Raw genomic sequence first — 22,317 nt, 5'->3', positions numbered from 1 at the left:
AAAGTTGCTCTTGATACTATTTACTTACAACACATTTTTGTCCTTTTGATTAAAACTCAAGGTTTTCAAATCATTTTCTTTAGTTTTCCTTTTATTTAATCGCATGTGATTTTGTGAGATTCTAAAATTTTCATAGTGCTTAAAATGCGTTGTTGCCACTTAGTATTATGGTTTAGTGGTATTCATCTTCACTTGTAAGTGAGAGGTCTTAGGTTCGATAATTGCAAAAGGCGAATTTGAAATACATTATTGCTAGCTCATTGTGAGGCGAAGCACACAACTTCCCTTTAGTTGTACTAAGATGACACGTGGCAAGTGTGATCAAACAAAGAGAAATCAGAATTTTTCTCTTTGTCTTGCCACTTGGCATTGGCAAGCCACCATTGGACTGAAGAGAAAAGTACAAGGAGAAGAAGGTGGATCATATCAGATGGAAATAAGACCATGGGACGTCATTGCATGTACTTTACTATATAGTTAGGAACAAATCGCTTTATTTTTCATTTTTTCTGACATTTAATTGATAATATAATGTGTGACAAACTAAGATCCAAATGTGGTTGACGCATGGCAACAACCCACTCATGACTTAATTCTGTCTCGAAAGAATTTGGGTTTCTGTAATATGGCACCTAATACAACTTTGAATTCGTATATGGTGATGGAAAAAGCAAGGAGAGAGGGATCAAAGGAAGGTTTTGACCAAATTAAAAGGAAAATAAAAACCGATATTGCACGCAAGGAACTTATAGTCATACCGCGATTCAAATCGTTCAATTTTGTGTGGAGCGATCATGAGTCAACTTATTATATGAATATTTTGCAAGTGATTAGTTTGGGATAATAAAATTTTAAATATCTCGTAATAAAGTTTGCATGGATTGAATTATGCATGACTGATTCTAGAATTTTATTATTTGTAAAAGTTTAAGAACATCGTTTTTTTAGATCATAACTATTTATCATTTGTGCAACTAGTATAATAATTTTCCGATGTAATTTTGCTGCTCACGAGGTGGCCTCATGTGCTACCAAGCATGGCGATGAGTTTCCTTATTGGCCCGGATTTTTTATTTAATATTCTTGTAGCAGATATAAACCTTGTCATTTGGTTGTAATAAATTTCTATCTTTTCAACAAAAAAAAAAAAAAAAAAACAACAACATCAACGTTGATTTGTATGATTTAGGTTTGGGATAATTAATTATAATGTAGATTCTGCTTTTTTTTTATTGTTTATTTTTTATTTTTTATGAGTGAGTAAACGCATGATATGTCAAAAAAAGAATTATATATACCTCATAACTCATTCCCTACACGTAAACATGTCCCAAACGTAATATGCTCATAACTAATTAAACTGTCATTTTTCAAAGCATGCGCGAGGAGTTTGGTAAAATTCCCATGAATTTGAACGCTAATAGTTGCAGGTAGATTGATTTGTTCACCCCCTTCCCTCCCTTTTGACTATGACATCTTCGGTACCTTCCAGTTTTTACCAGCTTCATCAATTCGCATGCATGACTCGACTCTGACTGACTACGAGACATAGACGTACAACATATTATACTTGTAGATGACATGCATCATATTATTAATCTGTAAATTAAGCAATCTCGACATGCTTGAAGGTAATTAAGTACTCAGACATTTTTAAATTCCTGCATGCAAGCCAATCCTTATCTGATCTTGACGTGCTAACACCTTATTAACCTAAATAATTCAGCACTGCCAAACTGACCTACCCCACAAGGCATGATAATTAAACTACAAAAAAAAATATATAAGTATAATCCCATGGATTTTAAGTTAGAGTGGATGTGAAACCACCATGCATTCGAATTCGCTATGATCTTAGATATCGCTTGTATCAAAAGTATAACTCCATAGAGCCTTATATATATATATATATCAAGTAGTACATATAACTCCATATATGGTTTGTATGAATTTCCAAATCCTATCAAATCTATTACTATTAAAATCTTTTAAAATCTTCCTAAATATCTTAGGTTGACTACACCCCTAAACATTGCCAGTTTATTATTGGAATTTTGGAAATTAGGACTTTTTTAAAACTGGAACTTGTTTGGGGCTGATGTAGTCTGTAAAGCTTGTTTCTTAATTTGCTAATGAAGTCTGGTGTACAAGTCAAAGAGGTAGGCAAGTGATTAGCCGTCCCTAAAAGACTACAAAGCAGCACATGGTTTGGTAGAATTGTTACATATAGAATATATAATCCCCTGTATAAATTCTAATTATTTATATAAGGATATGCATGCATAGATTTATACATATACATATATATATATATTTGTGTGTGTATATATAATACCCGCCTTCACATTCGTATAACAACTTCCTCATCAATACAACAAATTAATTTCCAAATTTTTTTTTTTTCCTCAAGATATGACTAAAACGAAAATCCTCACATGGAAATGCATCATCCTAGGCTGTTACAAGAGCACTGCAGATCCAGAGAGCCGCCTGCCGCAGCCAGTTCTTAAGCAAACCCCTTTGCTGCAGCCGAGACTCTCCATCTCGGATGTAAGCGATGATCCGAGCTCGACTCTCTTCGCAGACGATTTCTCCAACCCCCTCATCGGCCTCAACCTTCACGTGTTTTCGCTCGTGGAGCTTGGAATTGTCACAAGAAATTTTTCACGGAGTAGTCTACTCGGGGAAGGTGGGTTTGGACCAGTGTTCAAAGGGTTTGTTGGTGACAAGCTTAGGCCTGGATTGAAGGCTCAGCCTGTAGCTGTCAAGCTGTTGGACTTGGATGGTTTGCAAGGCCACAAAGAATGGCTGGTTTGTTTCCTACATGTTACATGTGTATATATTTCGTGTCTGAAATAATTTTTGCACTCTTATTTTCTTCTCCGCCCTTTTTTTTTTTTTTTTTAATTGTATGATTGAATAAAATGAAGGAAAATAATGAAAAAAAATAAGGGGAGGAGAGTGTTGATCAAGGAGAAACTGAGAATATGAAAATCACTACGCTTGAATTTTAAATGACCATAATGGCCTTCTTCAGTTAAATGGCATTGAATTTTTTTTCTCTCTTTGTTTGTAGACAGAGATTATATTTCTTGGGCAACTGAGGCATCCAAATCTTGTGAAGCTGATTGGATATTGTTGTGAAGGCGAGCACCGGCTTCTAGTTTATGAATGCATAGCAGGAGGAAGCTTAGAAAATCAACTCTTCAGAAGTGAGTTGTTTTTCCATTTTTTCTTGAAAAAACTTGTGTTCATTAATCAGCTGCAAAGTTTGTTCAACAAGTGCTATAAAAATGCAGGTTATTCCACTCCTCTGTCGTGGTCGAAAAGAATGAAAATCGCCGTTGGGGCGGCGAAGGGCCTTGCATTCCTCCATGAAGCCGATCATAAGCCTGTCATATTCAGAGATTTCAAGACTTCAAACATTCTGCTGGAATCTGTATGTTCCTTCGGAACTCCTTTACATTTTTCTGATGTATATGTGATCTTTGTCACTTCTTTTTTCGTGCTACATAAGTCGAAAAAAGTTCAAAACAACTAAGCAACAATCCAACGTGACTCTATCAACATGAGTAATCGGATGCAAACATTCAGGAGGCTCATTCAAAAACTGCAAAATAGTTGTAAGATTGAATTTGAAGTAATTTGTCCCCATTCCAGGATCATACAGCTAAACTTTCAGATTTCGGGTTAGCAAGGGACGGTCCAGAAGGAGAAGACACACATATAACAACACGTAGAATAGGGACACGGGGGTATGCAGACCCTGAATACATCATGACTGGTAAGCCAATCAAGTTTGGTACTTAATTAGTTGTTTAGACTCTCATTAGTCATAAACTAATCAAGTTTAGTACTTAATTGAATACAGGTTGCCTGACGACCAAGAGTGATGTCTATAGTTTTGGAGTTGTTCTACTAGAGCTCTTGACGGGTAAACGGTGCATAGATAATAGCCGTCCCAAACGCGAACAGAACCTTGTGGAGTGGGCAAAACCTCGGTTGAAGGACCCGAGAAAGCTCGACGGGATTATAGACCCGATGATGGAGGGACAGTACTCGACCCGAGGGGCTCGAAAGGCGGCTGCATTGGCTTACAGTTCCTTGAGCCACAATCCAAAGCAAAGGCCTAGGATGAGTGATGTGGTTGTGATCTTGGAGGGACTTCAGGACTTCAATGAGGATTTAGTTGTTAGGCCATTTGTTTATGTAGCACCAAATGATGAGGATAGTAATAGTAGCATCAAAAGCATTGTAACAACATCTCCAAAGAAGATGTCAAATTTAAAACATCAAAACGATATTTGATGGCTTAGAGAATCTCCAAAGGAGAAGTCAAAAAGTATATACCAGCAATAACAATAAAAAAAGCAGCTTTAGTGTTTTCCAACCGAAATGCCAATTCCTACATGACATGACTTGGATTGACATCAGAGATGGTTGCTGTCAAATTTGACAAAAACTCCAAATCTACTTTTAGTGATTAATAAATATTTTTTACCATTTTTATTGCTATTTTTTGTTCTAGAAAGACTTATTACAATTGTAAAAATTAAATAATGCAATAAATAATAGTTAAAATGATATATTGGGTGGAGAACAAAATTAAAAAAAAAAAAAAAATCAAAGTGCCACATAAGCATTCACATTTAAATTTAATGTTTAAAATTTGACATCTCTTTTGAAGATATTTTTATCTGGTAATTTGACATTTTGTAAATATGTTGCCCCACCCGATATGTTAAATAATAATGGCATTCTATAAGTTTTTTCATCTTTTTGTGCAGTCCAATTATTGAGACAATCAATCAAATGCATGGAATACACAACAATATTTATTATATATTCCATCACATTTATTAAAAATTTATTAAATGAATTTGATAGTAGAAGGTTTTGCTTTCAATTGGCTTTGTGCCACATAAGAAACTCAAGGCTTGGTTGGAGAGAGTTTGCTGCTATTTTTTACTGTCACATGTCTATGTGGCAGTTTTGACATATCATTTGGGAATGCTCAAACAAATGAGGCAAAAATTTTAACAAAAAAATGATAATTGCATTGATTGAGAGAAAAAGAAAGGAATTCAAGTTTTTTAAGTGATATTGTACTTTGCAAAGAACATTGTTTGGCTTTTTACGGGTAAGGAACTATATTTTTCATGACCTGCAACTTATAAGTTGACATGTACACTAAAGTGACCCGTTAACGTACAAAAAATTAAAGTTTATATACTCGTGTCAAATGAACATCTTTGACTTCTTATCTATAATGAGTCATTCTTTATGATTTACAAATTATTAATCGACATGTACTAAAACGATTTATTGAAAACATAAAATGAAAAGTTTATGCACTCATGTCAAAATAAATATTGTTTGGCTTCTTTCGTGCTATGAGTGTCATTCTTCATGACTTGCAAATCACAAACTGACATAAATAAGTATTGTAGTCGCTCGTTAAAATTGTTATAAAAATTTATGTACATGTGTCAAACTGTGATTCACTGTAAGAAGAAATGTCATTTTTGTTCACAAACTAAAATAATGATATCATGTCGATTAATGATCCAAGATTAAAATAAAGGAAACACTTGATTAAGAATAGACCAATACTTAATCACATATATCTTAATCAAGGCAGACTCCCCAAGTTCCAACCAAAATATTTTACAAGAGAAGAACGCAGACCCCTCCTTTTCTGATTACGTCCTCACAGTAATCTCAGGAATTTCAACAACTGCCCGACCGATTCCTCGCTAGGGAATAGTATCATTTCCGAATCCCTTTCATCTGGATCTTTTAATTATGTCCGTTCAACCAAAAATTCAACTGCGGGGAATTAATTCTTTGTTCACATTTTATCTTCTTCCATCTTCTCCTGTTCATCTTCTTCCTTCTTCCCCACCTCTCTCTCCAACTCCAAAATTGAAGGATTTGGAAGATCCGGGTGGAAGGAATGCAGAGAGAATCTAGTCCCTAGCTACCTTGAAAACTATCCTTCCCAAAGAGGAGCCTAACTTCAATATTTTTTAATATTCACCATAATAAAATTATAAATTAAATGAGCATGTCTTTTTCTGGATGTTCATTTTGTGTATAAATAAGTTAACAGTGAAAAAATTAGTTAGAAACTATTAGGGGTTTCTTTCAGGAGAGAATATACTTTGAGGACTAAATTGAAGAATTGGTTAACTACCTCCACTTGATGTGAGATAAAAGCAGATGACACTTCTTTGAAAAAAGTTTCACATGATGAGTTATTTATTCCCTTTCAGAAGTCTAAAATGGTGAAATTTTGGACTCGTTTAAATGCTTTTTTTTTTTTTTTTTTGTAGAAAACATTTCTGCTTATAAGCATTTTAAAAGAACTCACTAAAATGTTTATTAAAAATTCAATAGGCGATTTTGGATACAATAAAATGTTTTTCATGGAGAAGTATTGAATGTGCAATTTTTCCGAAATATAAGTGCTTTTAGTTTTCTGTCAAAAGCAATTCGAAAGTGTTTTTAATCTTTCCGAAAGCAATCTCAAACAAGATTATAAGAAGTGGCTATATGCATGGAGCCTTTTACCCACACCATGCTTTTGTTAAAAGAGTTTATGGTAAATGCACATCGATGCTTCTCTAAAAAGTATTCAAAAGTGCTATTCATCTTTAACTTTTTTTGTTAGACAATATCATAAACGTTTCAGTTTTAAATAAATGACCAAATTCAAAAGTGCTTTCTGCACACAATTATTATTTTTGTAGGATGCATTTCAAGTATTTTTTAAATCTAAAGCATTTTTCATAAAAACGTTTTTAATCATTTTAAAATCATCCAAACAAATTCTTTAGGGTCTGTTTGGTATCATATTCGAAAATTTTCATCATTTCTCAAAATATTTCTTAAGAACATTTATTGAAAACAATTTTTTTTAAGACTAAAAAACTTGATTGGTATGTGATTTAAAATTTTTAAATCTTACAACTTACACTTGACAAAGAGATCTAAAAAGAGGGGTCGCAGGAGAGAGAAGGAAATAAAGTAAGAGATGATTGGAGTAAAAGAAAGTAAGAGATGATTGGAGGAAAGAAAAAGAAGAGATAGGATTGAGGAAGAGAAGTGAGAGAAAGAACCGAAAGAATAAAAAGAACGGATTGGAGGAGAGACGAAAAAGATTAAAAAAAAAAAGAGAGAAGGAGGAGAGAGAAAGAAGAAAAGAGAGATATAGATTTAGAGTGAGGGGATGAGGGAGATAAAAGAAATGAGTGAGTTTAAATTTAAAAACTCTAACAACTCACTCTTTGTGTTTTTAGAGAATAGACTATATTTTAAAGTTAGTTTTGAGTTCAGTTTTTTAAAATAGTCATACCAAACAAGTTTTTAAAGCTTAAAACTTGAAAATTATTTTTGAATTTCAAAAATTGATTCAAGTAAACTACCAAACAAATCCTTTAACTTTCTGAAAGCAAATCTCAAAAGTCACTGGAAGTGGTTATGCATGAAGCTTTTTACCCACACCATGCTTTTTTAGAAGAGTTTGCGGTACAAGCACGTCGATGCTCATCTTCAAAGTATTGAAAAGTGCTTTCCACCTTTAACATTTTTTATTAGACAATTTCATAAACATTTTTGTTTTATAAAAACGCTTTTTGCCATTTATAAAACCACTGTTAAATAGACCGCAAGCATAAACACAATACAATCGCCAAAAATACAAAACAGGTTTGTGCGGATTCTCATAATCTCATTAAACTATAAGTCGCAATAGCTTGTGATAATGACTTGATAAATAAACTAAATTACATCGTACTATTCAGTCAAATAAATATCCATCAGTGGTTAGGGATGAATTTCACACTCGTATTTCACATGGCACGTTCGATTTTAGCACTGGTGAATCACACGATGATGGCGAGAAAGAGGCTGAAATGTCTCTAAGTCTTTTCAGTGCCTAAAAGACTGGACTGTCGTGGTGAAACCACCAACTAATCCATTTTTCAATTAGAAAAATAAATGATCAAATTCATATGCATATGGTTTAATTTATGAAAGCAGCCCAAAATGGTCACAACAAAATTCAAATGGACACATATGCCCACATGAATCATATCTAAAATTGTAATTAAACATGTAAACAACTCAAACTCCTTCGCCTGTAAGATTCGAACGCACGCCGAGCCATAAAGCGACCTCTGCCGTCAAAACACGAAACGGAGCGTCTTGAAGTTTCTGTACCGACAAATTCAGAGACTGAGGGAGGGCGAGTATTTGGCACTGTATTGGCGCGATCGGAAGAGAGTGAGTGAAGAAAATGGCGACGACGGGGCAAGTCGCCGGAGGTCTGACGGCGTACGATCGCCACGTCTTGACGGCAGTAAACGCCGGAGCGGCGAGCCTATCGTTCGTTGGGTCGGGGTTCATCGTCCTCTGCTACGTCCTCTTCAAAGAGCTCCGCAAGTTCTCCTTCAAGCTCGTCTTCTACCTCGCGCTCTCCGTACGACTTCTTTCTCTCTCTCTAGAATTTGCTGAAAATAATAGGAATTGATTGCGTTGTTAAATCGAATTGCCGGTGACGTGGCGTGTTCTATATCTGGAAACTTGTAAAAACTCGAAAATTGAAACAAAATATATAGAAATTAGCATTTAATTTGATTTAGAATCGCTAGAAAATGTGAAGCTCTTAGCTTTATATAGTGGATTTACCTTGATGACTTGAGCCTGAAGGATTCGGGATAAATTTTCGGAAAATTTAGGGTTTAGGGCTTTGTTGTTCTCCAGTTTTTAACTTAAATTTTGAGTAAAATAGAAGCAGAAAAGAAAAACCAACTTTAATGTTATTGCTATTTTGCTATTTTGGAATGCAGGATATGCTTTGTAGCTTCTTCAGCATGGTTGGGTAAGCTCAATTTTCTCTCCCCAGACAAGTGCATTTAGATAATGTAACAGTTTTTATCTGATTCGGGTTCAAAATGATTAGAAAGTAAGTTGCTTTCGTGCGCAGGGATCCATCGAGAGGATTTTTTTGTTACTCGCACGGCTATAGCACTCATTTCTTCTGTGTAGCGTCTTTCTTATGGACTACCACGATTGCTTTTACACTCCACCGTACGGTTGTTAGACACAAAACTGATGTTGAAGATATGGAGGCAATGTTTCATTTGTATGTTTGGGGTATGACTTTGTTTTCTGTTACTGAAAGATCTCTCATTTTACTTTCAGTGATGCAGAGTTAGCTTCTTTTTTCTGTTATTTTTCTGAATGATTGATTCTGATTTCGTTTTTGGATTTCTATCTTCGTAATGCATCATGCTATTAGTTATATTTAATTTGTGAAGCACATTAGAGTTCAGTAGCTTCTTTTTTTTCCTCTTCACAGGGACTTCATTAGTTGTGACGGTTGTGCGCTCTATTGGTAATAACCACAGCCACCTGGGTACATGGTGTTGGTCACAATCAGGGCGTAGTGGAAAGGTAAAATGTACTACTTATTGGTTGAATGTTTTAGTTTTCCAGACAGTAGGATCTACAATTCTTCTGCAAATTAGTTGGTTTTACAATAATACTCCTTGAACCTCATTGTTGGTTCTTATTACTGTAGTTCAACATGCTTGTATAAAAAAATAGAGGGGAAGTGAGGAGTTTTATGATGTCTGGGAGGATATTTTTAATGTCAAACCTGCTGTCATCAATAATGTTTTGATTGATTTATTGGTCAGATACCATAACTTTAGATTAAACATGTAATAACCAATGATACAACAACAACAACAAAGCCTTTTCCCACTAAGTGGGGTCGGCTATATGAGTCCTAGAACGCCATTGCGCTCGGTTCTGTGTCATGTCTTCCGTTAGATCGAAGTACTCTTAAGTCTTTTCTTAGAGTCTTCCGTAATAACCAATGATAATGGGGTAAAATCTGTGCCCTACTCGTGGTGGTAATTGCATGAACAACAATATCTGTACTTAGACCAAATTGATCATGAAGATCTATTAATGTTTTTATGTGTGGTTCTTTGCATCTTAATAGTTACGTTTCATCAATTCTCGATATATGTACTACTTATAGATTCTAATTTCTATAGTAACCTGTATCTTTACAACCTTACATACGATAACGAAACTGATAATTCATTTATGTAGTACCTTGCAAGTGTAAGCATCATTTGTATTAAAACTACCTCGTCATTATTGTCCAATTCCCCCATTTGGATTTCTGACTATAGCTGCCTGATGTATTTAAGTTTTCTTTACTGCACTCTAATTTTTCCACCCATTTTTACAGGCACTTCACCTCATAACATTTTATATGCCACTCTGGGGGGCAATTCTTTACAATGGTTTTACATACTTTCAAGTGATAAGCATGCTGAAGAATGCAAGACGTGTATGTATTCCTGGTGTCATTTCTTTTATTTTTTTTCAAAAAAATAATTTCCTTTTGCTTTTACACTTGTTGAGATCATAGTTCTGGTTTGGAAATTATAGATGGCAGCTGGCATGTCAGACCGGACTTACCAATCAGATGCTAGAGCAGACATGAAGGTATATTGTGCTGCAACTGATTTCCTAGGGTCAGACTCAGACTGTGTTCCCATATGTAGAGGCATAGAAATCCGTAAAAATCTATATTTATTTATCCTGTTTTTGTAGTCTTATGTTTGGTGTATGTTAGATCATTTAAATGTACATCCAATAGCGGTTCATCTTAATTGTTTTCCGTTGCTTTCATTCAACAGGCTTTGAACCGGTGGGGGTACTATCCACTCATCCTGATAGGATCATGGGCCTTTGGCACAATCAACCGCATTCATGACTTTATTGAACCAAGTCACAAAATATTTTGGCTCTCAGTTCTTGATGTTGGGACAGCTGCACTCATGGTAACTTACTAATTTTGTATGGCAAATTAGTGTCTTTTTTTTAGTATAATGGGCATTTCGTGTTTGGAAGAACATTGTTCATGTATAATTGACGGCTACTTTACTAGGTTTTTTTATCATCCTGATAAGACATCTATTACTTTAATACTTGTTATAGGGCTTGTTCAACTCAATAGCTTACGGCTTGAACTCCTCAGTGCGACGGGCAATATATGAAAGATTGGATTTGTAAGTCACAGTTGCTTTGTGTTTTTTCCAATTATCAATCTCTCAATAGTTAAAGAACGGATTTTACAGTGATCACTGTTGTAGAGTTTTCAATATCGGGTTTAGGATGCAGTATTCTTAACTAAATGGTTGTATTTGGAAACCATTAGGTTTTGGCCAGACAGGCTTAAAAGATGGTTCCCCAACAGTTCAAGGTTTAGGAACCAAGAGCAAGAGAGTGAACTAGTGTCACTGAAAATTGAAGATCAGCACTAGCAAGTTGGACATATTTGACTTGCCGATTTTTTCAACTTAACTGAGCGTGGAATGAACGGAAGAGGAACACAGCGATGCACGTCAGCGAAGGGTCAATTGCTCTCCTCCTCTCCATGGCAATTCCGAGGTGACTAACATCTTCAAATTCTACTTGTTCCATATTGTGACTGATTGAAACTGTTGTGGTAGATGTATCCGTAGATGGGTTGGTTCGAGTAGAACTTCGTGCAGAAGTTGGCTGGATTTGTCAAGGTGTACAATTTTACCTGTAGAGAAATGTCTTGATTCATCTTTGATTAGGAATTGTCCCAAACTTTTCACTGTTATTGTCATGTATTCGGATTCCGACCGACTCCAATCCAAAAATTGGACGATTCAAATTTGAAGTCTAAAATTCCGAAATCAAGAACGGAAATGAAATGTATCTGAAAATTCAGAAAAATTTGAATTCCAAAATTACGATTTTCTGGTTAGAAATTTTTTGAAGTGGAATTGTATTTCTGATTCAACCCGGCCGGATATGCCTACAAACTCCGGTTGTGAGTTGTTAGTGTCGGATGAGGATTCTCTGCATGTTTTTTTGGGTGCATGATTATGCAAGGTTTTTAATCTCAGCCATTAAAACTCATTAGACGGTTCAGATTGTACCAACATGTTAATTTCTGATGCTCTCTCACTTTTTTTTCACTTTCCACGCACCCGTGTTAATTTATGTCATTTGACCGTCTTCCATTCATTCTATTTACGAAAATTAAAAACTGAACTTAATATGCCTACTTTGCTAAGATGAAAACTAAATTGTCCTCTCACGCTGCTTCCCTTGACTCGACGTGGTCAATCTTGCCTTCCTTGCCCATTCTTTTTCGAAATAATTCAATGTAATTTATGGTTTGTCGTTGACGACTCCATCTCAATGTAGCATAAGATGGGTAAATGAAGTGCTACGTCAAAAAGAATAAAAATTAACTTGACGGTTAGACTAACAGAGGGATCAATCGTGTAGAGATTGTAAATTAAGGGTTGTAAAGTGTTAGTTTTGTAAAGATAATAACCAAAATTATAACGGTTCAAAACTAAAAGGTGCAAACTGCAAAGTGTGATTATTCCAATTTTAATGGAATTCCGAAAATGCCCACTGTTTTCACAAAGCATTTTTCTTTGCTTTCGTTTGGAAAGTTCAGGCGCTCGGAGGTCTGAGAGAGATGGAGGGAATAGTAGAGGGGGGCGGATCGGGTGCGGGCAGATACACGCTGCGGCCGGAAAGGCTGAGCAACGAGGACATACTGTTCTGCATAGACGTTGACCCAGAGTCGATGGTGGAGATGAAGGCGGCGATGGGCCCGAACGGGCGACCCTTAACCCGATTGGACTCGATCAAGCAAGCCATACTTCTCTTCATCAACGCCAAGCTTACCATCAATCCGGAACACCGATTTGCATTCGCCACTCTCGGAAAGGCCGCGTCTTGGGTAGGTTTTCTCTGTTTTTACCGTCCTCTTTTGCTTGGTTTCTGTTTGGTTTCCGAGGAAATGTGCGATCAGGGGAAAAAAGGGTTTTCTGGGTTTTGTGTATTTTTGAGTAATTAAGCTTCTGGAAACCATGATTGTTGCGCTGGGTGATTGTTTGGAGGCTTTCTGTGATATATAGCTTTATGGGTAGATTGAATTTGTCATTTTTTGTGTTATCGTTTATAGTTTGATTGGCGGCTGAGAAAATGTAAGAAAATTCCGCGGCTTGTATTTTGGTTGCGGGATGAATGAAGGAAAGTTAGTTTTCAATCATAATTTTGAAGCAACCCATTGTACAGATTTTGGTCATTTTTACTGAATGTGGGTGAGAAATCAATTCCTTCACTAACTTTTAACAAGAATCACTCAGATACCTTGTTGTAATCTTGTGTCGTCAATGCATAGGGCTAGGAAATCGGCGTTGAAAAGCCTCATCATCAGTTCTGCTGGAATCAGATTTTTGGATACGAGCACATAAGTCTCGGAAAAAGAAGTCCATCTGCCTCATGTTTGTTGCACATTATTCTAAATTTAGTGATAAATACTTGGGGATAATTTGTTTTCGATCAAAAAAACGTTTTCAATATTAGGAATTGATGAGAAACTATGTTTGCATATAGCTTTAGACCAAAGTAAACCAAATTTCATAAATTATCTATGCAATGTAAGCACACACTGGATTTGTCCCTTGTGTCTGTTGGTTTGCTTTAGGTTTCTGTAATTGATTTGGAACCTTTTGTTTCTGCATGAAGCTTCGGAGAGAGTTTAGCAGTGAAGTTGAGTCTGCTCATGCTGCACTTCGGATACTCTCAGCCATTCCTTCTTCTGGTAATGCAGATCTTACCGGTTTATTTCGAATAGCATCTCATGAAGCGAAGAAATCTCGCGCTCAAAACAGAATTTTGAGGGTGGTAAGTAGCGCTTCGCTTCACTTTTACCTGCTTTTTCATGTGTTCGTCTATACCTATATGCTAACGCAGTCATGCACATTTGTTACTTACCAACTGAGGCTGATTATCCTATCCCTTACTCGACACTGAAATTTTATTTGTTGATTGCTAAAGCCTGACATGCTTGCCCTTAGGTTCTGATCTACTGTAGATCGTCCGTACGACCGCAAAATAATTGGCCGGTAAACCAGAAACTCTTCACCCTGGATGTTGTTTACCTTCATGACAAGCCTGGACCTGACAACTGCCCCCAGGAGGTCTACGATGCACTTGTGGATTCCTTGGAACATGTTAGCGAATTCGAGGGATACATCTTAGAGAGTGGCCAGGGATTAACACGAGTCCTCTTCCGTCACATGTGTGTGCTGCTATCGCACCCTCAGCAGCGATGCCCGCAAGACCACCTGGACATACCTAAGGCTCTCTCAAGACGGTTGCCGGCAGCAGACACAGTGAACGGTGAAGATAGTGTAACTGTATCCGGGGGCAAATCCGATCATTAGAAATTAGTTCTACTAAGGTCGTGTTGCTTCCGATCTTTAAGTCCCGTATGTATGTAGTTTTAGTGTAGTTGGTTTGATCTTAATTGCATCTGTATGAACAAATTGTGAAACATTTTATCATGGTATTTTGAATGGATTATAAGTAATGAATCTCAGTGATCATCTTAACCTCTATAATGTTTTCTGTTAAATATTGATAAGCCTTGTTACGATTCAATTTCTCGCATAAATAACCTGATTGGAAGTTATTTTTTGTTATCAAATCAGCAATATTCATTAAAAGACTTCAACGGTGTCATTCAGTACTAACGATCTAGTGATATTTTATTTTTCAGTTGTAAGTGGGAGGTCTTAGATTCGATTTTTGTGAATAGCAAGATAGATCTCAAATTATTATGATAAGCTCATTGTATGATTTTAGCCGAATCTCGAACTTTATAGTGTAAATATAAAGTTGGAGATTCGGCTACACCATTGCAACCCGACAACATAGGGTGGTTACTGAAATGAGTCTTAAGTAGGCTATCCGATCGGAGTGCATATGCGTAGGCTCTCCATGTCACACCTAACCACTCTCCATTGAGATCCCATAAGTCACCAATCAGATCCCAACTGCCAAATTCCAACTTCATTCGACGAGGCGTCAACGAACGATCTCCGCCCCGAACTCTGAGCAAACAGGTCTTGGAGGCCTAAAACAACGAGGCCGAGTACAAAGAAAGCGGTTATCTTCGGATATCTAGATTCGATATCCCACTATACAGAAATTTTCAGCAGCTTGTCAACCAGCTATCAGGAACGCTTCGACGAAGCATGAACGAATGGCTACCTGAACTGGACTCGGCAGTGGAAGAACTCGCTCCAATGCAGCATTCGAGGGAAGGGGGCACTGATTGGTCAGACTATGGCACTCTGATCCTTCTGCACTTGTTGTAGACTGCTCGGGCCCATGTTGCTGATGCATCAGGGCACACTGAGCCATGCTTCTGACTCCAACTGCCCTAACACTTCAGGCAGCTGGCAGAGCACTCAGAAGATGAACTCCAATCGCCTATAAATATGCCTCTCGACTCCTTAACGAGACAAAACTAAAGCGTACAAAAACTACCTAAAAAAAATTAAACAGTCCGAAAATGAGGAAGCTGTAAGCTAATTTTTGCCATATAGAACTAAATTCTTGGAATACAACTCAGCTGCCACTTTGCTACTCTCACCACGAGACACGTGTTCGAACCTCCTTGCTCTGAAAAAATAAAATATGGAATTAAAAAGGAAAAAGAAAAAAAGAAAGAAAAAAAAAAGTAAGCCCTCCTCATAGTTTAATAATGCAACTGGATTGAAAAGGAGAAAACCTGGTGAAGCTTTGAAACTGAAGCTTCTGGCAAAGAGAAAAGCTTGCTTGCCCCTTGGAGTTGGGTTAAGGTTTTTCCCTTCGATATTAGTCCCAAAAATGCAAAATTAAAATAAATTGGTCAAAAGTCAATAGATTAGTTAGCTAATTGAAATAGCATAATGCAAACCCAAAATTCATTATCCTTATAATTATTTTAAGTAGAAGTCAACTTTAGAGGTATGTTCCTATTCACTCATTTTATCTTTGACATCTCTATGATTAGTTTTAATAATTCAATGAATTCTTAAATTATATAGTCAGATTCATATGATATTCTCTTCGATTCTAAACAAATATGAGTAGAGATGTCCGTTCTTAGACTGTAAGGTCAGATTTATATTATACGATTTTAGATTCATATGATATTTTCTTTGACTCAAAACAAGTTTGAGTAAAAGTGTCTGTTTTTAGATTGTAAGGTCGGATTCATATGATATTCTTTTCGCTCATAAAAAACTTGAATAGAGAAATCCGTCTTAGTTTAAAAAATCTGCCGGCATGACGTGTTTTGAAGTGTGCATGATTATATTACCTTTTAATTATTGAAAATAATAAGAGTTTTATATCTATTTAATTGATTATTATATTCTTTTTAAAACTTGATCACCGGTTTTGATCTTCTTTTCTATGCACAAATTATTGGTCTATTTTTAATTGCAATCGCTAATCTCTCGTCTCTGTAAAGTGCTTATCAACGTATCAAGTTGTTCATGTCTACTCATTCCTTTCACTAGTGATTGTGGGGTTAACAAGGTTAACACTTAAACAAATTTGCAGGTTGTGCCTTGTGGGTCACTTATTCTTGTTCAACCATTTGACTCTTCACAATTAAATTATTATCGTGTGTATTCGTAAATCACAATTTGACATATATATACAAATAATTTACTAAGCAAATAAACGAAGAAGTTTATGTTCACATGTCAAATTGTTTGTTGGAGAATGTCGAAATCGAATACAAAACCTCGAACGTAGAAATAAAAATACTCTTAACCACTAGAGTCATAAGCTTATCTAATCAGTTATCTTAGACCAAAATCAAGGTTAAAGCCATTATGAGTGGCAAGTCCAAGTTGGTTAGCATTTTACAATGTTTGCATGTAAAAGTAAATGACTAACATATACTAAATTACTAACCCTAATTTGTTTATAGCAAGTTTAAAGTCCTTTCAACTTAAGTTGGGACATAGACTCTCTCCGGATTTCATTGTCCAAATTCTAAGGATAAGGTAATTCGGACCACTTAAATTGAATTCAACAGTCTTATTAGCTCATTTCATTGGTTTACCTTACACAAATTAAGGTCTCCAATCTCTCCTTCACACAAACCAAGATCCTGGTTCCGGATTTTTTTATCCTTAGACTACAAATAGTAAGATCCGGAGAGAATACAAATTCCTTTAACTTCTATATGAATCTTGGGTTAGCATATAAAATAAACAGGTACACGCAAACCACTAAAATATACTCAATTAATTTTAACTAATTAATTAGATTCAATAGATAATCATTCTGCTAAAATGTTGTTCCCTTTATATTCATAGGAAGATTTGATAAGTGGAAAATTAAGAAACCCCCATTTTCCATTTCTAATGGGACTCTGCATATCTTCTGCTTCTTCATCTCACAAAATTCAGGACGGCAATCGAACTTCAATGCCATACGAAGAGAACAATGATTCTAGTGGGATTCCCATGCTTGGTTCCCTTCATTCCATGGAAGGAAGCAAAGGAGTAAACCAAGATAGTGCCATGCTTTGCCAGGTTTGTTAACGCCGAACCAGTATAAATCTTCGTGTTTTTTGCTGGTTCCAAAACCGAACCAGTATAAATCCTCGTGTTGTTATGTGTACTTTTCTTTCGTATATTTATTGATCTCATATTTGACGCTTTCGATAGGGCTATGGGATGGAAGATGAAGCTGTGTGTGGAGTTTTCGACGGGCATGGGAAATTCGGGCACCAGGTGAGTCAGTTGGTGAGAAAAAACCTTCCATCACTTTTGCTGAACAAAATGAAAGCTCTTGATCATCAACAAGTCACTGCAGAAGCCGAGGTTGATGGTTCCCAAAACCCCGTCAGTTGCAAGGACAACGAACCAAAAGATTCAGAAACAAGCAAGAAGTTTCAGAAATGGAAAGAAGCATTTGTTAGCTCCTTCAGAGTTATGGACAAGGAGATTAAGCTTCAACAGAATATGGACAGCTCTTGCAGTGGAACGACTGCTGTTGTAGTCGTCAAACAGGTACGAAAAAACTACAGGGAAATACGCACAAACAGAATCGGTTACAGACTTTTTAATCAAAAACATAACTCAGAAGACACTTTTTAATTCCTTATTTACGGCTTATTATTTGTTTAGCGTCCATCAGTTCTATTTTTGTGCGGATTTTAATATAAGAATCGAACAGGGTGAGGATCTTTTTATAGCAAATCTGGGAGATTCAAGGGCAGTTCTAGGAACAATTACGGAGAACGGAATTAAGGCCATTCAATTGACTACTGATCTCAAGCCCGGTGTACCTAGTAAGTTCTTTCATCCTTGCTAAGCTAAGCTACTTTCTTAAGTGCTTTTCTTATAAGTGCTTTTTTCCCCTTTTTTTCTCTATGTTTTATCTAACTGATGAATGTTTTTTTTTTTTTTTTTAATGCAGGTGAAGCAGAACGAATAAGGGCGTGTGGCGGTCGAGTGCTTGCACTAAAGCAAGAACCTAACATCCAGAGAGTGTGGCTGCCTCACGTTGACCTCCCGGGACTAGCCATGTCCCGAGCTTTCGGAGACTTTATACTCAAAGACCACGGCATCATTGCCAACCCAGATGTCTCCCACCACCGTCTCACTTCCAACGATCAGTTCGTTGTCCTTGCAACCGACGGGGTAAGGCCTCGAAAGCATAACGTTTACTTGATAAGACTTTTGGTGTTACGCAAGTAGGGCTCCTTTGCGTTCTTTGTGAACCGGGTTTTTGATCGCAGTTCTGTGCTTTGGTTTTAGGTTTGGGACGTGCTCAGCAACAGTGAAGTTGCGTCCATTGTGTGGGAGGTGGAGAGCGCACAAGCAGCGACGAGGGCGGTGACTGAGGCAGCTTCGGCGATGTGGAGGAAGAAGTTCCCCAACGCTAAGAGGGATGACTGCACTGTTGTTTGTTTGTTTTTGCAAGAAAATATTACCTGATCTTGTTGTGAACGTAAAGATGCGAGTTTTTGAAGCAATCCCTTGTGATCTTTCATACATTTTAACACGACACTAGCAAGCAGTGTATCTCCGGTTCAAACTCTCCCCAATTTAGTCACATCCTTCGATGCATCTTTCAGAACGTTAGCTAATAAATGATGTTGAAATGAATATGGAAGAAGACTAATTGAAATATTACTTTTAATCACAATATCATAACGCTGAAATTGTTCAGTAAAACTCTTTCACCAGGGGAAGAACAATTTGTTGCCTCCAGGCCAACATAAACAAAGAGAATTCTCTGCATATGAAGCTCCTTTATCTTTCACTTAGATTGGGCCTTTCCTTCTACAAAAGCCCAATGTGAGGCATTCATAGAGCATGATTATTACTAGTATTATTTTTAATATTTTTTTCTCATTTTTTATGTAAACGGTAGTCTACAATAACAACAACAACAAACCTTATCCCAACAAGTGGAGTTGGTTGTATGAATTTTAAAATGTTACTACGCTTAGTTTTGCGTCAAGTCTTCTGTTAGCTTTAAGTACTCTATTTTCAAAATTTCCAAGTCTTCTGATAGTCTATTTTTGATTAATAGATATTGTTGGGAATTGGATTTCCACCCGAGTGCGAATGAGGAGCACAATATTGTTTACCTTATTCTTTAGGTCAACTGTAATTTATTCATAATGTTATGGTCTATTTTCTCTGACAAGGTTAAAGGGGGCCGGCAGTAGAGGGAGAGAGCTTAAGAGAGATGTGTTTGTAGAATTGTAGGGGAATGTATGTTGGTATCCCTTCTACATTGTGTCTGTATTTATAATAGTAAAAGGAGAGAAGATATTCCTTCTTCCCCAAGTAATACAAGTTGTAATAAGAAAGGATAACTAGAATCAAATCTAATCTAGGATTTACACAATCACACTTAAATTAGGACAGTTTACAACACTCCCCCTTGAGTGTGTAAATACTCAAGGTAGATTTAGCATCATGCAGAAGTTGAGGAAATCGACTTGTCGGCACTGATTCTAAAGAACAACGCTTATTCTCAATAAGGTAGGAACTTGCATAAGTAGTAAGTCTCACTAAAAAAACCCCTAAGGCTATGGCAAAAACCCGAGGATGGACAAAATCCATAATCTAGGAAAAAATGCGTGAGAAATGTAATGTCAAAAGAAACGTCTACGAGACGTCATCAGTGATATGACCAGCCCAAGGTGGGTGCCTCGTTAAAACCTAGTTAGGTAGCAAAAACCCAGTGGGAAAAATGCTTCTAATCGTAGGGGAAAATAGTACATTAAGATCAAGCAAGTATCTTCAAGATACTCCCCCTAGTTTGACACAGTTCCAAAGAGAAATAGCAATGTTACAACTCAGAAGGTTGCGGCTCGACGCAGGCTGCAGGCTTGGTGGCGCAAGACCAGGGGTTCGAAGAACCTTAGTGGCACCGATTGATTTGGTTTCACTTTTTTGCTTTTTTTTTTTTTTTTTTTCAATTCTATTCATGTATAATTCAATTCAAAACATATGCAATAATATAATGCATGTACATATATTTGATGCAATTCATGGCAGATATCAAATTCACATAATTCAATAATTATGAATATAATACATACTATATAGAATCTAAAATTTGAAAAACGTAAAGTTTGGTCATGCATTATGGTGAATGTTCATGCTATCAGGGCTGCAAAAATATCGAGATAAAAACCATTGTTTTGGAAGAACCTAATTGCGTGATGATATGAATGAACTAGTTTGATGCAGAAAAATTCTTCAACGTCATATTCCTAAGCGTAATGGTAGGAGCGTGCTAATAACGTGTTGTTGTCTATTTTATATGACAAGGTTAAAGGGGCCGACGGTAGAGAGAGAGAGAGAGAGAGAGAGAGAGAGAGAGAGAGAGAGAGAGAGAGAGAGAGAGAGAGAGATATATGTGTTGATACTTGTATTTTAGACATGGTAGAAAGAAATAACTAATCTCTTAGAGGCATAAATAACTCTTAAAGTTACAAATTGTTACGATTACCTAATTGGTTCGTCAAGCTTCAAAGTTCACAGTCACACCTCAAGTTGTGAGTCAATCTTTTACCTATTCATCACTGATATTTATCTAGCTATGTATCCAAAACGTTAAGATTTTCTTTGAAAAATTCTTATCTGTATTATACCGACAGTACATGTTCGCATGAGTTGGCCTAACTAAGTATTACTTGAAGAAAAACGGTTTTTGATGGTTAAACTCGCGAAATCTGTACTAATTAATAAAACACTTATTGTCAACCAAAATCTTATGAATTTACCAGATTAACCCTGTAATTGAAACAGAACATGAATAAAAAATATGGAGCAGAAATGTAATTTTACACAATCAAATTTTACTGTTTTTTTTTTCAAAGCCTTATCTACGTGTAATCTTAACATATCTCAAATTATAAAAGAAAAAAAAAATTCTCACTCCCGCGTTCTCTATCACTCTCTTCCAACTACTAATGAAGTCTTGTGTAGGTTCATTGGGAAAAGGATCATCTTTGTAGGGATTCGAAGATCCATCAATCACAGTTGTTTATTGTATATCGTGCGGTTAATTTTTATTAAATACTATTTATATTCAATTTTAAATTTTAAATGATTTCTAATCGACAATGTACAATGAACGACTGTGATTGATTGATCTCCTGGATCCCCACAAAGAGAATCCGAAAAAATCCTTTTCCGATCATTGAATCCGTCCACACTGGATTATTTTAACGAGGGGCCCATCTCCCATTGGGCAGTCCGAGCTAAGAAGTCCAGAACAAATTGGAATTGATGTGAATGGTGGAGCATGAGATTTTGAATTAGAGAAGGAGCCAGCGAAGAGAGCCCTGGGGTGGGCCCCCTGTCATCTTATACTTGTTCTCCTTGAGCACGCAATTATGTATAATCCTGTCTTCTACTTCATAAAATCTAATGTATAATTAAGTGATATTTTTGTATCATATTTCGAAATAAATTTCTTTTTTTTTAAAGAAAAAAAAACAAAATATTTAAGTTATATTTTTATGGATCGAAAGTGATGTAATGTTGTTTATCAAGGTTTAGTCGTTTAATATATACGATATGTATGAACAACAATACTAAACCACACCTTGACTGTTGAGAACTCATAATTGAAATGGTTAAAATAAATTGTTATTAGTACTTCAAAAATCTCATTTGATATCTCAAATTTTCTATAATTAGAAAGAAAAATACAATTACGATGAGTATAGAATGCTATTTTTAAAATGCTAATAGCAGTTCCCATGGTTAAAAACTTGAAGTTTTAAATTCGACCCTCCATCCTCTAGCACCCATATAAGAGAACATAAAATAAATACCAGGCAAAAAACAATTGGGAATTACATGCTACGTAAACAAAATTGCAGCTTGAAATCACATCAATTTATGT

General features: G+C 36.1%; 4 protein-coding genes across 6 annotated transcripts; all 4 read left to right on the top strand.

The window, feature by feature from the left end:
- The first annotated feature begins 2,346 nt into the window (after positions 1 to 2,346).
- LOC137718782 (serine/threonine-protein kinase RIPK-like) lies at positions 2,347 to 4,505 on the top strand. Of its 2 annotated transcripts, XM_068458316.2 has the most exons (5): positions 2,348 to 2,811; positions 3,077 to 3,212; positions 3,300 to 3,439; positions 3,661 to 3,784; positions 3,872 to 4,505. In XM_068458316.2, the coding sequence occupies exons 1-5, from the start codon at positions 2,413 to 2,415 to the stop codon at positions 4,306 to 4,308; spliced, it is 1,236 nt and encodes a 411-aa protein (XP_068314417.2). In that variant the 5' UTR covers positions 2,348 to 2,412; the 3' UTR covers positions 4,309 to 4,505. The 2 variants fall into 2 exon arrangements, with proteins under 2 accessions (XP_088554297.1, XP_068314417.2); XM_088698171.1 differs by having other exon boundaries at positions 2,347 to 2,811; positions 3,077 to 3,439.
- A 3,516-nt stretch (positions 4,506 to 8,021) lies between these two features.
- LOC137718330 (G protein-coupled receptor 1) lies at positions 8,022 to 11,828 on the top strand. Of its 2 annotated transcripts, none has more exons than XR_015965458.1 (9): positions 8,022 to 8,482; positions 8,853 to 8,884; positions 8,990 to 9,159; positions 9,365 to 9,459; positions 10,271 to 10,372; positions 10,474 to 10,603; positions 10,725 to 10,868; positions 11,026 to 11,096; positions 11,246 to 11,828. XR_015965458.1 is itself a non-coding variant. In XM_068457854.2 (9 exons), exons 1-9 carry the CDS (start codon positions 8,300 to 8,302, stop codon positions 11,349 to 11,351), a joined length of 960 nt encoding a protein of 319 aa, XP_068313955.2. In that variant the 5' UTR covers positions 8,022 to 8,299; the 3' UTR covers positions 11,352 to 11,828. The 2 variants fall into 2 exon arrangements, 1 of the variants encoding a protein (XP_068313955.2); XM_068457854.2 differs by having other exon boundaries at positions 10,474 to 10,530.
- Positions 11,829 to 12,486: 658 nt separating this feature from the next.
- LOC137718147 (BRISC/BRCA1-A complex protein) lies at positions 12,487 to 14,467 on the top strand. Its single transcript, XM_068457650.2, has 3 exons — positions 12,487 to 12,820; positions 13,612 to 13,770; positions 13,944 to 14,467. The coding sequence occupies exons 1-3, from the start codon at positions 12,554 to 12,556 to the stop codon at positions 14,310 to 14,312; spliced, it is 795 nt and encodes a 264-aa protein (XP_068313751.1). The 5' UTR covers positions 12,487 to 12,553; the 3' UTR covers positions 14,313 to 14,467.
- Positions 14,468 to 17,260: 2,793 nt separating this feature from the next.
- LOC137717264 (putative protein phosphatase 2C 72) lies at positions 17,261 to 18,916 on the top strand. Its single transcript, XM_068456570.2, has 5 exons — positions 17,261 to 17,468; positions 17,604 to 17,948; positions 18,115 to 18,229; positions 18,358 to 18,581; positions 18,699 to 18,916. The coding sequence occupies exons 1-5, from the start codon at positions 17,298 to 17,300 to the stop codon at positions 18,876 to 18,878; spliced, it is 1,035 nt and encodes a 344-aa protein (XP_068312671.2). The 5' UTR covers positions 17,261 to 17,297; the 3' UTR covers positions 18,879 to 18,916.
- Positions 18,917 to 22,317: the final 3,401 nt, after the last annotated feature.

Source organism: Pyrus communis, chromosome 8, assembly GCF_041283825.1.
Source record: "Pyrus communis isolate YQ-2024b chromosome 8, ASM4128382v1, whole genome shotgun sequence".
Taxonomy (NCBI): Eukaryota; Viridiplantae; Streptophyta; class Magnoliopsida; order Rosales; family Rosaceae; genus Pyrus; species Pyrus communis.
The sequence above is the reverse complement of the archived record's forward strand: the minus strand, read 5'-3'. Positions and strand labels throughout refer to the sequence as shown.